This window comes from Phycodurus eques, chromosome 2 (genome assembly GCF_024500275.1).
Source record: "Phycodurus eques isolate BA_2022a chromosome 2, UOR_Pequ_1.1, whole genome shotgun sequence".
NCBI classification, from domain to species: Eukaryota; Metazoa; Chordata; class Actinopteri; order Syngnathiformes; family Syngnathidae; genus Phycodurus; species Phycodurus eques.
This window is the reverse complement of record NC_084526.1, coordinates 26,977,676-26,994,913: the sequence shown is the minus strand read 5'-3', so window position 1 is coordinate 26,994,913 and position 17,238 is coordinate 26,977,676. Positions and strand designations below refer to the sequence as shown.

General features: G+C 41.9%; 2 protein-coding genes across 2 annotated transcripts in view; one reads left to right on the top strand and one right to left on the bottom strand.

Moving 5' to 3' along the window:
• Positions 1-1,700, top strand: part of cdh16 (cadherin 16, KSP-cadherin) — a 28,341-nt gene extending 26,641 nt beyond the window's left edge. The window contains exons 16-18 of the mRNA XM_061670157.1: positions 345-461; positions 949-1,065; positions 1,267-1,700. Coding sequence (XP_061526141.1) covers positions 345-461; positions 949-1,065; positions 1,267-1,367 — 335 coding nt within the window. The 3' untranslated portion in view covers positions 1,368-1,700. The remainder of the gene's footprint in view (positions 1-344; positions 462-948; positions 1,066-1,266) is intronic.
• Positions 1,701-3,283: 1,583 nt separating this feature from the next.
• ca7 (carbonic anhydrase VII) overlaps positions 3,284-17,238 on the bottom strand; it is a 30,774-nt gene continuing 16,819 nt past the window's right edge. Inside the window, 1 exon segment of the mRNA XM_061700250.1 lies at positions 3,284-3,372. Coding sequence (XP_061556234.1) covers positions 3,284-3,372 — 89 coding nt within the window.

Sequence of the window (17,238 nt, the reverse complement as noted above, 5' to 3'; positions counted from 1 at the left end):
CAGTGGAGACGGACAATGAGATTTTGGTGTGTGTGTGTGTGTGTGTGTGTGTGTGTTGTAAACCTAATGTATGTTGTCCTTTCATCAGTTGTAGTTCAATGTGTTTGGGACTTGAGGTCAGGTACTGTATCTCAAGTTCTCCCACACCACACCCATGCAAGCATGATATTTGGGCTTTTATCTAGTCACCAGCCAGTCACAGTCAATCAGTTCCGTGCAATTCAGTTTTGTTTGGTCAACACACACTGCACATGTCACACTTAAATTTGCCATTTCCACCAGAGATCCAAAAACACATTAGTCTATGCAAGTAAATTTGTTTTTGTTTTGCTTTTTCTCTTCAGATACTCACACCAACCTATCCCTGAACACACCATATCTGGCCCCTGAGGTTTACACTGTACCCTTCACCATCTCTGACAGCAGCTCACCTCCCAGGAGCACCTTCATAAACTTACCAGGTAGCTAATAGCTACGCTTTTATTGGTGACCAACCGCCAGGGAGGTTATACTTTGGCACAAGGGAGAAACCAACCCAGTGTGCCAGTTTAGCCTAGTTCTATTCTGGTGATGCAGGGGGACTCCCATTGACCAAATAGTCTTCAGCCATTGACATCCAGCTGGCCCTGTCTATTTTATTTTATTTATTTGTTTTACTTTTCATGTACCAGTACTTCAAACAAATGTGATAAAGAGATGAGGGAGGTAATTGTAATGCCTGTCAAAGTTATAACACTTCTCTACATGGTTATCTCACACAATTGTTTATATAAAACATTACAGGAGAAACATTTTTGTTCTGTAGAAAAACTGCACATTCAATTTACATGACTTCTAAAGAATGGACGTCAAATCCCGAGCATTACATGTATTATAGCCTGTCTCTAATCTGAATGGTTATTGTGCTATGTGGTACGATGACTGAGTCGTTCTATCCTCTTCTTTCAGTGACGGTGTGTCCTTGCAACATCAGGGGGAACTGCAAAATGGCAGCCAAGCAGCTGCAGGGCATGCCAACTATCCAGTCTGCAGTGGGCATTCTGCTTGGCACATTTGCAGTTGTAGGTCAGTACTTATTACACGCATACTTTGAAAGTGACAGGTAACATCACAATTATTGTCAGATAGAAATATCGTTGATGGATTTTTTTTATGCTTTCCTCCTAGTCTTTCTATATTCATTCAATATGTGACATTGTTGTGTGGTTTATTATCTCAGGTTTTCTTATTGTGCTTGCTTTTTTTTTTTTTTTTTTTTTAAATTAGGAACAATCCTCGTTGTTGTGTTTGTGCGACTGTCCTACCAGACCCCCAAACAGCCAGGTAACACAAACCAGGAGAGAGTTCCTTTGAAAATGTCCATCTAAACATTATGATCACAACCGATGCACAGATGGAACCATTCTGCTTTCTGAAAGTGATGCTGCATTTCAAGTTCTGACACTTCTGTAGAGTATTTGTAAAACTGTGGTTAAGTTTTAGGTTTACCTGTCTAGGGGACATTATGAGGTTTGTTACATATTTAATGTCATTGTATCTTTAGTTGTTTAAACTTGTACCTTATTTACACTGCAAATATGTTTGTAGCTTGTAATAACAGTCAAAGTTTCTTTTTTACTTTATTTCATAACGTCTGAAATTTATAATAAATTGTTGTAAATGATAAGATTAAAAAAAAATAAAAAATAAAATGCTGGTTTTGTATTTTTTTTTCCTAACACTTCAACTACTAGAACATTAAACTCACTTTATTGTCTTTATATGACACAATTTGCACAAAATTAAGTTGGAGTCAAAAGATTAAAATATTATGTACATCATCACGGCGGCACGATGGACAACTGGTTAGCGCATCTGCCTCCCAGTTCCGAGGACCGGGGTTCAAATCCCAGCCCCGCCTGTGGAGTTTCCATGTTCTCCCCGTGCCTGTGTGGGTTTTCTCAGGGTACTCATTAGTCAGATATTTCACATTAATACGTGCTCATGTTTTGTGTTTAAGTTCATTGTGGTTATGGGTGTGGGATACAAACTGGTCCAGAAGCGTGTAGGCTTGTGTGTTTATAGATCTGAATCTCTTTCCACGTGGCAAAACTTCAAAAAGGTTATAGGCAGGGTGGAAAGGGTCTTTGAGGATGTTGTGTGACTTCTGCAAGGAACAGGTGGTGAAGATGTGGTTCAGAGGTGGTTTCTGTGAGTTGAGAATGTGTTTTGCAGTTTTTCTAATTCTCTGCACTTTTGTCATGGGTGTACAGGGAGTGAAGGAAGGGATTTAGCACACAGCCTTGTGGGGCACTGGTGCTCAGTGTCAGAGTGGAGGAGGGGCTAGTGCCTATGCTGACTGATTGAGGCCTGTTAGTCAGACATTCCTTGGTCCACACAAAGATGTTGTGCTCCATGTCCAGGTTGTGCACTTTGAGGAACCGCCTGATGGGTAGGATGGGATTGAGAGCATGGCTTTAATTTAAACAACAGCCATGCATAGGTCTTGGGTTATTCCAGGTGGTGCAGTACACAGTTTGGAGGGCAGTGCAGATGGCGTCATCGTTTGACCTCCATCCATCCATTTTCTGAGCCGCTTATCCTCACTAGGGTCGCGGGCGTGCTGGAGCCTATCCCAGCTGTCATCGGGCAGGAGGCGGGGTACACCCTGAACTGGTTGCCAGCCAATCGCAGGGCACATACAAACAGACAACCATTCGCACTCACAGTCACACCTATGGGCAATTTAGAGTCTCCAATTTATGCATGTTTTTGGGATGTGGGAGGAAACCGGAGTGCCCGGAGAAAACCCACGCAGGCACGGGGAGAACATGCAAACTCCACACAGTCAGGGCCGGGGATTGAACCCGGGTCCTCAGAACTGTGAGGCTGACGCTCTAACCAGTCGCCACCGTGCCGCCTATCGTTTGACCTATTGCTGTCATATGCATATTGGTGAGGGTCCAGGGTGGGTGGAAGACAAGCCTTGATGTGATTAAGCAAACATTTCTCGAGGCACTTCATGATTGCAGGTGTTAATGCCACCGGCCTGTAATAATTTAGCTTAGTCACTGCAGCCTGCTTGGCACTATGGTGGATGTTTTCAGACACGTGGGGACAAAGCACTGCAACAGAGAGAGGTTGAAGATATTAGTAAATACCTCAGCAGCACCTTTTGGGTGTTGATGCTCTGAAGGGTACATATCACATCAGCAGTTTGCAGATTGAGTGGCTGGCTGTTGATGGTTAAAGCTGGAGTGACAGTTGTCGCTACATCCACCTCAAAAGGGCTGAAGAAATGCTGCTATGCCAAGGAGTCACTGCTGCTGCTGCTCCTCCTGCTGCTGTTGGTCAGGCTGCTGTTGTGATTCTGTCTGGTGATGTCTCGCAGACCTTGGCATGCATAGTGGGGGACTGAGAGTTTTTGAAGGATGTTCATTTCCTCCTTTGCCTTGATTGTGATTTTGCTCTATGTTCAGACTGTCATTAGTTCCAGCTTTCATCTGTTATTTCCCTCCCTATTGTTTGTGGATCTTCAGCCAGCTGCACACCGAGCGATGCGGCTGAACATAACTGAACTATTCAGTCGCGCAGATGCATTGGTTTTGCAAATTTCTTTAGTTGCAGACTGTTTGCAACCACTTTGGCAGCGATTCCACATGTCGAATGGCAAATGAATGGTGTCACATAGTGTGATGGGTTCTATGGCACGATGCAAGAGCACAGATGTTTACAGCCAATCAAAATGCTTATGCTTATGTTTACAGCCAATCAAAATGCTCGCTACATATGAAACAGAGTAACCAAAAGACGAAGCATCGCATTTTTTGTTGCAGCGGGTTTGAGATATGTGCGAGGGTCAGTTGCCGGCTGTAATTTGTCTGCAATTGTCCTGTTCACCCCAGTTTAGTCACATCGCTTGTTGTCCTGATGGCTTTCCTCAATCATTTACTTGACTTCCCTTATCTTCTGCTCACCTGTGCATTGTAGTGTCATTAGTATGAGTGGAGTTCATTTCCTGCAACAGTTCAGTCATGCGTAATGCGCGGCTGCAGTAAATCTATGTCTCTGCAACATGATCTCATAATTCTTTTGGTTTCCTGCATCTTGTACTTGTTGAATAATCCAGCCTTTATGTTCATACGGTTACAGTAAATGTCTGAACTGGACCTTTTCAATGTGTAGTGACTCACCGAATATTTTGACAAAGCTGCTGATGGCCCACACAGCTATCACCCATTTATAATAGAATAATTATGTCCGTAGAGGAAAAGAACCTTGAATGGGATGGGAGGACAGAAGGGAATAGGACAGTTGTGGCATGGGATCAAGTTCAAGAGGGAAAATAGCCATGCCACAGCGTGAAAAGGGGTGAAAGTTGAAATCACTTCAAGCAGCTTTGAAAAAAAGAGCTAAATCCCCTGTCAGGGATGGGCACTGAAGGACGGAAGCAGTGTTCATTCAGTTTCCCCAAATGGCCGTTCTATTTTCCATTGCTGATTAACAGATATAATCACCCCCTCCCTCTGTTCCTTCCAATGCTCTGATTATTTTAATCTTTTTTTTTTTTTTTTTTTCTTTTGGGGGGGGTTCAATTTGGATACAGAGGCCATTGGCAATAATAGTGGTTCACTAGGCTGGCTTCTATGCAGCTGGTATAGGATTTATTCCACAATCACAACACCCTGCAATTGACTGTTGATCCGTCACAGTGTTTCCCAACAAGGCACTCATTTTACATTAGAGACATCCCATGACACACTCGCAAACAAAAATATCACAGAAAGTATACATAGTGAAATAAGGATGATCTTGTCCCAATTTGATCACAAATTGACTTACTAAGTGTGAATGTTGTATGAATGAATGTTGTACACAGGCTCATTATAGCTTTGACCATCTAATGGAAGAGCATATTATTTATCTGCCTGTCACTATACTGTCCGTCAATGGCATAGATACATGAACAAAGGTGTATTTGTACTTAATAATAATTTTGGGATAAATAAGGTTAAATTGGATTAAATCTGGCGGCACGGTGAATGACTGGTTAGAGCGTCTGCCTCAAAGTTCTGAGGACCGGGGTTCAATCCCCGACCCCGCCTGTGTGGAGTTTGCATGTTCTCCCCGTGCCTGCGTGGGTTTTCTCCAGGCACTCCGGTTTCCTCCCACATCCCAAAAACATGCATTAATTGGAGACTCTAAATTGCCCGTAGGTGTGACTGTGAGTGCGAATGGTTGTTTGTTTGTATGTGCCCTGCGATTGGCTGGCAACCAGTTCAGGTTGTACCCCGCCTCCTGCCCGATGACAGCTGGGATAGGCTCCAGCACGCCCGCGACCCTAGTGAGGAGAAGCGGCTCAGAAAATGGATGGATGGATGGATGGATGAATGTGTGTGCGAATGGTTGTTTGTTTATATGTGCCCTGCGATTGGCTGCCAACCATTTCAGGGTGTACCCCGGCTCCTTCCTGATGATAGCTGGGATAGGCTCCAGCACTCCCGCGACCCTTATGAGGATAAGGGGCTCAGAAAATGGATCGATGGATGGACGGATGAATTCTGTAGCACCCCTGATAATCTCACACGGCACACGAGGGTGCCATTGCACCCTGCTTTGGAATCACTGGTCTAGGATGCAGTCTGACTTTTATCTAAAGTCGCTTGGGATAGGCTCAAGCTCTACCATGACTGGATTTACATTCCAGGTCCAAGTGTCCAAGTCCAATTTAATGCCTGTATTAGTTTTTTGTAATAACATTTATTTACTTACTTTTTTATTTAGTTTGTTGTTTTTTACACTACCATGATGCATATCCGAACTTTGCCACTTGACAGCAAAAGATGAGAATTGTGTCATGAACCATGCAGTATTCAAATCATCAGACCCTGATCAGGATAAGGGGTGTAGAACATTGATGTATGTTTGGTGGATGGACATGGGATACAAATATTTCTTCCACTGTCCCCCCACCCATCCCCGCCTCCACTGTTGCTGTATAGGTAAGATCAGAATTACTCATAATAAAATGGAAAATTTTTAGTTAAAGCAAAGCAAAGCAAATTTATTTATATAACGTATTTCATACACAAGGTAACTCAATGTGCTTTACATGAGTAAAAGCATTTAAAAACAAAGAAAATAAACATCATATAAATATTTTAAACGAAGAGAAAAAAAATAAACAAAATAAAATAAAAATACAGTTAAAACAGCATACAGTGCAAGAAATATCTTTTAGAAGTGGAAATGCTATAAATAGCACGGGTGAAAAAGAAGAGTTTTTAACCTGGATTTAAAAACATGCAGACTTGGGGCTGACGTCACTTCTGTTGGCAATTTATTCCATTTGTTTACAGCATAGTAGCTAAATGCTGCTTCACCATGTTTGCTTTAGACTCTGTGCTCCACTATTTGACCTGAGTCTGTCAATCTCAGAGCCCTACTGGGTTTATATCCCATTAGCATTTCATTAATGTATTCAGGACTTAGACCGTTTAGTGATTTATAGACCAGTATCAGAACTTTAAAATATATTCTAAAGCTGACTGGAAGCCAGTGTAAAGACTTTAGAATTGGTGTAATATGCTCTGACCTCTTTGTTCTGGTCAGAACGCGAGCCGCAGCATTCTGAATGAGCTGCAGCTGTTTAATTCTCTTTTTCGGGAGTTCAGTCAGAAGACCATTACAATAGTCAAGTCTACTTGAGATAAAAGCATGGATAAGCTTCTCCTGGTCTGCTTGACACATGCAAGCCGTCACTCTGGATAGGTTCTTCAGATGGTAGAAGGCAGTTTTAGTAATTGATTTTATATGACTATTGAAAGTCAAGTCGGAATCTATCAGAACACCAAGGTTTCGGACTTTGTCTTTGTTTTTTAAATTGCGTGACTCCAGGTATTTACTAACCGCAATTCTCTTTTCTTTATTGCCAAAAACAATTATCTCAGTTTTGTTGTGGTTTAATTGAAGAAAATTTTGGCTCATCCAGATATTTATCTGTTTTAGACAGTGACACAATACCTCAATTGAACTGTAGTCAGTTGGAGACACTGCTAGATATAACTGTGTGTCATCTGCATAGCTATGATAGTCAAGATTAAAGTTCTGAAGAATTTGACCCAAGGGTAGCATTTACAGGCTGAACAGGAGGAGTCCAAGAACTGACCCTTGAGGGACCCCATAGGTTATTGCCATTCAATGAGATTGAGCACATCCAATGGTTACAAAATAACTCCTTTCCTCCAGGTAGGACCTGAACCATTTAAGGACTGTTCCATTTAGTTCTACCCATGTTCAGCAGTATAGGGTTAGCCCTACACCAGCATGTGACAATATATTTTAGGAAAGTTGTTTTTAAAGAAACGTACTTGTCATTATCATTGTTTTTAAGAAAATACCAAAAAATACAGCACATTTTGAGGAAATGCAATATTTGAAAATAATAACAAAGGTCTTGGTTCATTTCCAGCCAAAGATGACCAATTCATCAAATAAAAATCAGTTGACCTCAAAACCTTTCTCAACTTTTAATTAACCTTGGGTTTAACTTGGGCTGTGATTAGCACGTGCCTCACATAGGGGCCATATTCTCCTGTTTAGCACGTCCACTCAAATCTGTCATTCACGCACCCGCAAGCCAGGTACACAATCTGGGTGGAATAACACTAAACTGTGAGCTTTCCCTGACAGATCTTTTCCTGTGCGCATTCTGGTGACATTCTCCTGTGGACTTAAGCACTTTTCCTCTTCCGCACTCCAGAGGCTGTAGTAAGTCTAACACCACGTGAAAATGAAACATCATATTGCACGTTTTGATTCAGTTAAATGCAGTTATACCGGTAACGTGTGACAAAGTAACGCATTCCTCCAAAAATCTGCCATTTTGAGTAAAGAGCGAAGTAACGCGTTACTTGTCCCCGGAAAGTAATTAGACTACAGTTACTACTTCAATCCAACAATAGCTACTTTTGCATTATCAATGTCTCTCATCAAACAGTAATTTGTAGCTGGTGATTCAAACAAAAGCTCAGAAAATGGATGATGGATGGATAGTTACTTTGGAAATCAAATAATCAGCAAAGTAACTAAGTTACTTTTTCAAGGTAACTGTGGCAACACTACCAGCGTGATAGCTGACTCGTGCAGATGGTGCGGGACACACCTAGCCCAGAATGCTTATCTACGCTCACCAATTGTCCAACAGCCATAATGTGTCCCTTATATCATATTAATTGGCAAAAACTATAGACACCAGCAGACCTTTTTTTCACCAGTGAGGAGCTTTTCCACTTAAAATATGCTGCTGGCGCTTTTAAGTTTTGTTTTTTTTAAAAAAGGGGCTCCCACTAAAGTCGGGCTCCCACTAAAGTCCATGTAAGGGCGCAATGGTGAGTTACATTTTGAATCATTCATTCATTCATTTTCCATACTGCTTATCCTCACGCAGGTCACGGGTGTGCTTGAGCCAATCCCAGCCATCTTCGGGCGAGAGGCGGGGTACACCCTGAACTGGTCGGCAGCCAATCGCAGACATTTTGAATCATTTTGATTTTATTTGCTCTTTGTTGGTCATAAAATATGTTAAAGTGACCTCCAAACATGAGTTCAGCCATAAGCATAGTATTCTGATTACATTTATTTCATGCCGAATTAAAAACAAACATGCTCTCCTTCAAAGTGATGGAGCTGTGCACATCCACTATGGAATTTATTTTCACATTTAAAGTGTGCTATATTTTCCAAATGATTTAAATGGCATTCACATGTCTCAGGAAAACTGCGTTCTCCATGATTTACAGCAAGTGTCAAACTTCAATGAGTCACGCCTCTGAAGCAGTTGCGCATACATTTCCCAGTTACTCACAGTGGGTGGGCCAGAAATCTGGATGGGAGGATGTGCGTAGCTGAAGCCAGATGCATAATAATAATTTGGTGCATAATAATTGTATTATGCACCTGGCTTCAGGTGCATAATAAAAAGACACACGAATGGGAGAATATATCCCATAGTTCTTAGGTTCAGCTCTCTGCACCCTTCCGCTATAGCACAGGTGTCAAACTCATGGCCTGGGGGCCAGATCCGGCCCGCCACATCATTTCATGTGGCCCGCGAAAGCAAATCATATGCGTCGACTTCATGTCTCTTGCTAAAATACCAAAACTGCAGATTGAGATATTGCAAGCCTTTCTTTCTTTTCGTTTTTTCCAATCCCCTTTAAAATTAATTGAAAAATGTATTACTGAAAATGTATAAAATATTTTACCACTGTTTGCACTCAGAGCATACAGTATATGATTTACTTGGGCTACTGTCAAACAAAACCAGCTCTCAAGAGAAATGATGGATGTCTGATTTTTATTTAAAGTGAGTTTATGAAAACGTACCAAATCCACATCCACTGTAATCTTATCGTACACTTCCCAATACCAATGTAGTTCAACATAATTGTCTAGATTATTTTGCTTGGACCATTTATAAGGTTATAGCTTTAAACAACCTTTTTGTAGAAAAACAGCCTTTTCCATATACTGTACATTTCCATCAAGTCATTTAAATCCTGCAGGAAGCATATTGCAAAGATCTATTATATTAAAACCTCAAAATAAACCAAATAAGGAGGCCTGTAAAAAAAGAAATACAATTTAAAAAAAACTAAAATACCCAGTCATAGCCCTGAGTATGTGCTCGCTGTATAATTTGGTTGAAATCGGTTTAAATTGCTTGACAAAAGAAACAGACATCTGACACAGTATGTGCGTCACTCGTGCTATTTCAGGCACTTTAGACTCTGTAATCACTCTTACAGTTCTAACCACAAGACAGGTAACTCGAAATTAACAATTTGAATCGACAACCAGCAGGAATGAAAGCATGTAAAAGGAAAGTGGGTTATTTTTTTGTGGAAGCGCTATACCCACTAACTCCAATCAATGGCAGATCAGATTTGAATTTAAATGACATATTTATTGTTTATTTGAACAAAAGTGTCAGCAGCTTGGCAGCATAGTGATTTTACACGTCTGCTGAACAGTCAAGAGGTCAAGCCTTGCTGTGTTGCGTTTGTACAGTATGTTCTCTTGATGCTTATGTGCGTTTTCTCCGGGTATTCTGGCTTCCTCCCACATTCCAAACCAACCAATCTGTTAAAGCAGAAAAGCACAATGTATTGATCTGTGAAGAAGTGTACCAGGGGGTCGCACATTTTTCATGTGTACATCACATGCTTACTAAGTTGAATTTAATTCTTTATTTGGAACATGTGAAAATGTAAAAAAAAAAAAAAAAAAAGAACAGAAAAAAACCAAAGCAAACAAGATTTTAACAAAAAATAAAAATACAGTTAAATTATAAATATTCAAAAAGCAGTAGGAAGAAGTAAAATTCATTTACTCATTCCCAATCTCTACTTCTTTATAATCCGATTGAATGACAACATAGTATTATAATAATATAATAATATAATAACAGTAACCATTTTCTGAGCCGCTTCTCCTCACTAGGGTCGCAGGCGTGCTGGAGCCTATCCCAGCTTTCATCGGGCAGGAGGCGGGGTACACCCTGAACTGGTTGCCAGCCAATCGCAGGGCACATACAAACAAACAACCATTCGCGCTCACATTCACACCTACGGGCAATTTAGAGTTGTCAATTAACCTACCATGCATGTTTTTTGGGGGGAATGTGGGAGGAAACCGGAGTGCCCGGAGAAAACCACGCAGGCACGGGGAGAACATGCAAACTCCACACAGGCGGGGCCAGGGATTGAACCCCGGTCCTCAGAACTGTGAGACAGACGCTCTAACCAGTCTCTCACCGTGCCGCCTCGTGTGGGTGTATTTTGCATTTATGCAATATGTGAGGATAGGAGGTGTGGGTTCTTGCTATTTTAATGTCTGTTGTTTTTTTATCTCCATAAAGCACTTTGTTTTGCATTTTAATGTATGAAAAGTGCTGTATAAATAAATTATTTGATGTTATATATATTTATATTGACAGTTCTTAGTCCTCATATTTCGTCATTTCTTTGTATTTGCGAGCTAATTTGTCTGGGCCTTTATGCTGGCAGGGTCACCCATGGCAAACAGGTTCTAGGTAAGGGACCAGACAAAACACAGCTCAAAACCCCCTATGATGAGAAACATTCGTGGACAACGTTTTGCCGCACCAGGACCTGGGTGACCTGTGAAGCCAGGCCTGGAGGTGGGGCTCGTGGCCGACCACCTGGTGGCCAGGTCTGAGGCAAATTGGGTCCCCTTACTATGGGCCCACCACCTGTGGGAGGAGCTAAGTGGGTCGAGTACAGTGTCAGCTGAGCGGTGGCCGAACACAGGGACCTTGGCATTCTGATACTCTGCTACAGAAGCTAGCTCTAGGGAAGAGCCTGAGCTGGTGTGCAAGGTCGAGAAATTCCAACTAGACATTATTCAGGCTCACCTTGACACACAGTGGTGCTCTGCTGCACCACTGTGGCAGACCAGGGTGGTGGTCACCTTTTTAAGAAGAGGGACCGGAGGGTGTGTTCCAACTATCGGGGGATCACACTCCTCATCCTGACTGGTAACATCTATTCGGGGGTGCTGAAGAGGAAGATCCATCAGGAAGTCGAATCTCAGATTGAGGAGGAGCGGTGTGGTTTTCTTCCTGGCCGTGGAACAGTGGAGCAGCTCTACACCCTAAGCAGGGTTCTGGAGAGTGCAAGGGAGTTTGCCCAACCAGTCTACATGTGTTTTGTGGACTTGGAAAAGGCATTTGACTGTGTCCCCCGGGTGGTCCAGTGGATGGTCTCCAGGATTACGGGTACCGGCCTGCTTGATAAGGGCTGTTCAGTCCATGTATGACCGGTGTCAGAGTTTGGTCCACATTGGCGGCAGTATGTCCAATTTGTTTCCAGTGAGGGTTGGACTCTGCCAAGGGAGCTCACCAATTCTGTTCATTACCTTTATGAACAGTTTTTCTAGGCGCAGCCGAAGTGTTGAGAGCATTCGGTTTGGTGACCTCAGCATTGCGTCTCTGATTTTTGCAGATAATGTGGTTATGATGGCTTCATCAGGCCATGAACTTCAACTGTTTCTGGAGCAATTTGCAGCCAAGTCTGAAGCGGCTAGGATGAAAATCAGCATCTCCAAATCTAAGGCCATGGTCCTTAGTCAGAACAAGGTGGAGTGCCTTCTCCGGGTCGATGGAAGAGATCCTGCCCCAAGTGGAGGAGTTAAAGTTTCTCTGGGTCATTTTCACAAGTTAGTGAAGAATGGAATAGAAGATTGACAGGCAGATCAGTGCAGCATCTGCAGCGATGCGAACTTTGTATCAGTCTGTTGTGGTAAAGAAGGAGCTGATCCCAAAGGCTAAGCTTTTGATTTACGGGTTGATCTACATTCCTACCCTCACCTACAATGATGACCTGTGGGTCTGTCCTCCACATCGAGAGGAGCCAGATGAGATGGCTTGGGCATCTGGGTAGGATGCCTCCTGGAGGCCTCCCTGGTGAGGTGTTTCAGGCACGTCTGACTGGGAGGAGACCCTTGGAACAAGATGGAGAGACTATGTCTCCCGGTTGACCTGGAAATGCCTCAGTATCCCTCAGAAGAGCTGGGCGAAGTAGCTGGGGAGAGGGAATTCTGAGACTTCCCTGCTTAAATTGCTGTCCCCATGACCAGATCCCTGATCCTCAGATAAGGAAGATAGACGGCTGGATGGACAGACGGACGGACAGATGAACGGACAAATGTTTTCATACTGTATACGTCTGCAACTTTTCGTCAGTCAATCATTAATGTGAATGACAGTTGGCAAGCTAATTTAATGTCCGGATAAGCATGCAGTATTCAGAATATTGGTACAGTTTATTTTGAGGAAAATAATAATTTAGGTAATATTTCAGAGTAAGTTACGACAAATACAAATTATTTACAGCCAGGTTTAATGAATATTCATGGTGAAAGTGTCTCTTTAAGGCACTTAGCTCCCCCAACTGCCACTCACTGTTCTGTGTCATTTGTGTATGGTACTAATTAAATTTGGAATATGTTATATTTATTATAATCCCTCAAGGGGACAAATAATTTACAACTCTGCTGTATCTTTTTGTTGCACGCCACCCAGAGAAGCAGACCACACACATTCAGACATACAAGGAAAAATGTCACAGTAATGGGTTCATTATTTATTTTCATTCATTTAAAGATGGAAAAACAACAAAAGAAATCTGATTATCTCTTAAAATAAAACATATTGGAGAATATTTAGAGCGCTCCTGATAAGATCCAGCATCTATTGGGAAGGCTCCAATCATTCCCTCAATTTCAGACACCCTCATCCCACATACATCATATACAGGCACTGACATATTTCCATTTTGGCGCGAGTAAGTACATGACTACAAATGTTCACACTTGATAACAAAGGATAATAAATAGCAAGAATGACTATTTTTTCATTGTTCTACAAAAATGTTTCACACATAAAAAGTAACAGCTACAAAGAGCCTTGGCAACTACAACGTTGACTGTGAGTGGCTTTGTCTTAAAATAAGAATCATAAACCAACCGCCACCCCCTCCCCTACACCCACCCAACATATACAGTCCACCTCCACTTTCTGAGTGAACGCAAGATGAGACAAATGACCTCTGGCATCAGTCATGAACTAATCCTTGAGTGAGATGAGCCCTGCTGTCCTTTGCTCTGAAATAATGTAGACCAGAGAAAGAATTTAGTTTGAAGTGAACTCATTTTGCCTCACTACCGCTAATACAAATAATCTACCACTTGTTAGAGTTATTATTTTCATGTAAATCAAATATCTTCCATCCATCCATTTTATATCAGCTGTCCTTATCACAGATAAAATGGAGCCTATCACAGTTTCTTTGGCCAAGAAGCAGCATACACCCTGGATTGGTCACAGGCTAATCACAGGGCACATAGCTTCAAATAGCCGTTCACACTCAAAACACACCGATGTAAAATTGTTGCGTCTTCATTCAACCTAACATGCATTCTTTTGGACTGTGGGAGGAGACTTGCATACCCGGTGAAAACCCACACAAGCACAGAAAAACATACAAACTCCGCACAGAAGGGGCTGAACTTAAAACTTACTTAATGTAAGAATATATCCATCCATCCATTTTCTGAACCACTTTTCCTCCCTAGGTTTATCAAAACATTTACCACATGGTAGAAGAGAATTAGTTCTCGAGTATTATTTACCAATTTTTTTATTGGTGTCATTGAAGCAGTAGCTACATTACATATTTTACAGGTCATTGATTCATCCAAAGTCCGGATCAGATTCCAGCCAAAGGAAGTGTTTCAAATAGAAGAAACACCTGGTTTATAAGACAGTGGGGAGGGTTCACTGCGGACAGGTCACCAGTCTTTCATATGTAATGGTTAAAAATGAAAATGTGTAACAGATTCAACAACTCTGTTATTTTACATTTAAAAAGAAGAATTGTGTGGTTGTTGCGTTTTTTCAACTAATTAATAAATTAATGTTTTTCCCGTTGCCAAGCTCCATGCGTTAAAAAGTAAACATAACAAAGGACAGTGAAGCGGACACATTGACCTAATAATCAAATAAAGCCCTATTTGTTCGTTTCTCTATATTTAGAGCCTTTGTGTAACAGTCTAATAGTTTGGGTCACTTATAATAATGCCAATCATAGTTTGACCAAAGTGCACGCTTATCTGCTGTCTCAACAAAGCTCCATAAACACTAATTGGATGGAAAGAATCTGAGGGGAACAATCACCAGGCTGTGAACTCAGCAGCTGTTGTGCCGTTTGTTTTTCAAAGTGATGCAGACTGACCAGCAATGGAGGCCCTCTGATTACCGTTTTTACTTGGAGGGTGCTTTCCAACATGTGGCCAAGGGTTTGAACAGTGACTGGAAAGCCTTGCAAGTGGTGCTGTCAACACCAGGACATAAATAAAGCTAAAGATAGGGCAATGTGGCTTCACTCGCCCAGCCCTCTGGTCAGACAGAGGCTTTTTATAGAAACGTTCTGATTTATAAAAGGCTAACAGGAACTATTTTTACCCAATGGGCTTGGGGGATAGTGATCTTGGAAACTTGTGGTGCTTTTGCGAGCATGACTGACCCCCCTGACTTGAATGTGTTGGTGTGGTGGATTGTGGGAGTCGGAGCAGATAGCGGATGAGGCAGAACCCTGTGATGTCTTGGAAAACGTTCAAGAGAGGTGATCACATGGGTCTCTCCTAAATGTTTTATTCTGGGTCTGTCTGGGAATTATTCTATAATAAAGGTTTTCTTGTGATTGTAATTTTGCAATTTATCTTTTCATAACTGTTAAAACACAAATTCAGTACTCAGGATGTTTAAATGAAGTTACATTAATTAAAAGTTAAATTATATTTGCACTATTCACTGAAACATTTTGGATCTGCACCTTCTAACCAGAGATGTCTACCAAATATTTTTTTCAGAATTCCTCTCACAAACAAGCAAACACAAATAACAACATAACCCGCTTGGAAGAGGAAACTAATCCTAGCCCTGTCTCAAGAAACTGCCAGGGAGCAATTTTGCCTTAGGGTTGTGATACATAAACTGAATGGTCAGAGGGACAGAGCAGGAGGTTCAGACTGGTAGACTGGCAGATAGGTGCAGGGCAGGTACAGTTTCGGCCCTATGTCATCAGAACCAGGTGAGACAGGCATTTCCCCACCATACAAATCTTGGTCAGTACAATAAATGGAACATTTCCGAGTGTTTGATACGTTTGGGTCTCATTATTGCACAAGGATGTCTACAGTATAGGCAGTTACTCAAAGTGCAGTGTTTCACAGCTGAGTATCATACAGAAATTGACATTCAATGTGCTCCTGTGATTGACCAATGAATAGTCTGGGGGATAGTCAGCTTTTCACCCCAGATTAGTAGAGAGGCTTCAGACATTGCTGTGACACAAAACAGGGTTTGGGTTGATGGATGGATGGATGGACTTAGAAATTCTTCCAGTGTCTATCCCCCTAAAGCAGTGATCCCCAAACTATGGCCCGCCTCCACATTTGAACAACACCAGAGATGCATTATGATTTTTTTTCCAGTCTGGCCACCCGATCAAGACTAATAAACGCATTGAACGTGAAATTCCTTCTGCAGTCTGTGCCCCTATCTGCACTACTCGCTTGAAGTCTCGGCGTCCTTTGCACAATGGTCATTGGTCATCAACCTGGAGCTGAACACGCTCAAGACTGTAGAGATGATCGTGGACTTCAGGAAACATGCTTCGCCACAGCTGCCCCTCACGCTGTCCAACTGCCCTGTGTCAACGGTCGAGACCTTCAAGTTCCTGGGAATTGCAGTATCTCAGGAACTGAAGTGGGAGAACAACATCAACTCCATCCTCAAAAAGGCCCAGCAGAGGATGTAATTCCTGCTGCTTCTGAGGAACCACAGCCTGACACAGGAGCTGTTGAAACAGTTCTACACAGCAGTCATCAAATCAGTCCTGTGTTCATCCATCACAGTCTGGTTTGGTGCTGCCACAAAAAAGGACAAACTCCAACTGCAACAAACTGCTGAAAAATTTATCTTAAACAGTTAAATAACAATTCCATTGTGACATGCTGCCAATTTTGTCTTGTGATTGTTGTTACATCCCCGTCGGGCGAATTATACATTACCCGTGCACTCACTGTAGTAGTATCTGTTGTTGACCAATACTGACCACTCATGTGGTTGAGAAGTATCTGCACCATTTGCGCAATTGACACTGTTCCAGATTATAACACTACTAGTCACTTAGTCACTGCTTACATTTCTTGTCTCTGCACCATTTGTACAATGGTCAAAGTACCAGACTATTGCTCTATTACTCATTTCAAACTGCTCTAAATTGCCAGAGGGCATTTGCACAACTGTCAGAAAAAAAAAAATAAAAGTTTATCGGCATTACCACATTACTGGTAGCCTTTAATTGCTCAGTGACTCACCATACTGTGTTTTGATGTTTTTATGTCTCAAAAGTATTTTCTGTCAAATGGCAGTGTGTTGTTGTACTAGAGCGGCTCCCACTACCGTAGACAAATACCTTGTGTGTTTTTGACATACTTAACAAATAAAGATGATTTTGATTCTGATTCTAATTCTAATTGAGAAGTGTAGTACAGCCTCCTGGGGTGAAAATACAATTCAGGAGTTTACTGGCTTCATGTGGGCTATGGTGCACTTTGCCCTCACTTAGTAGCCACTGGCCACGCCTTATCTTTGCTCCTGGTTTCCATGGT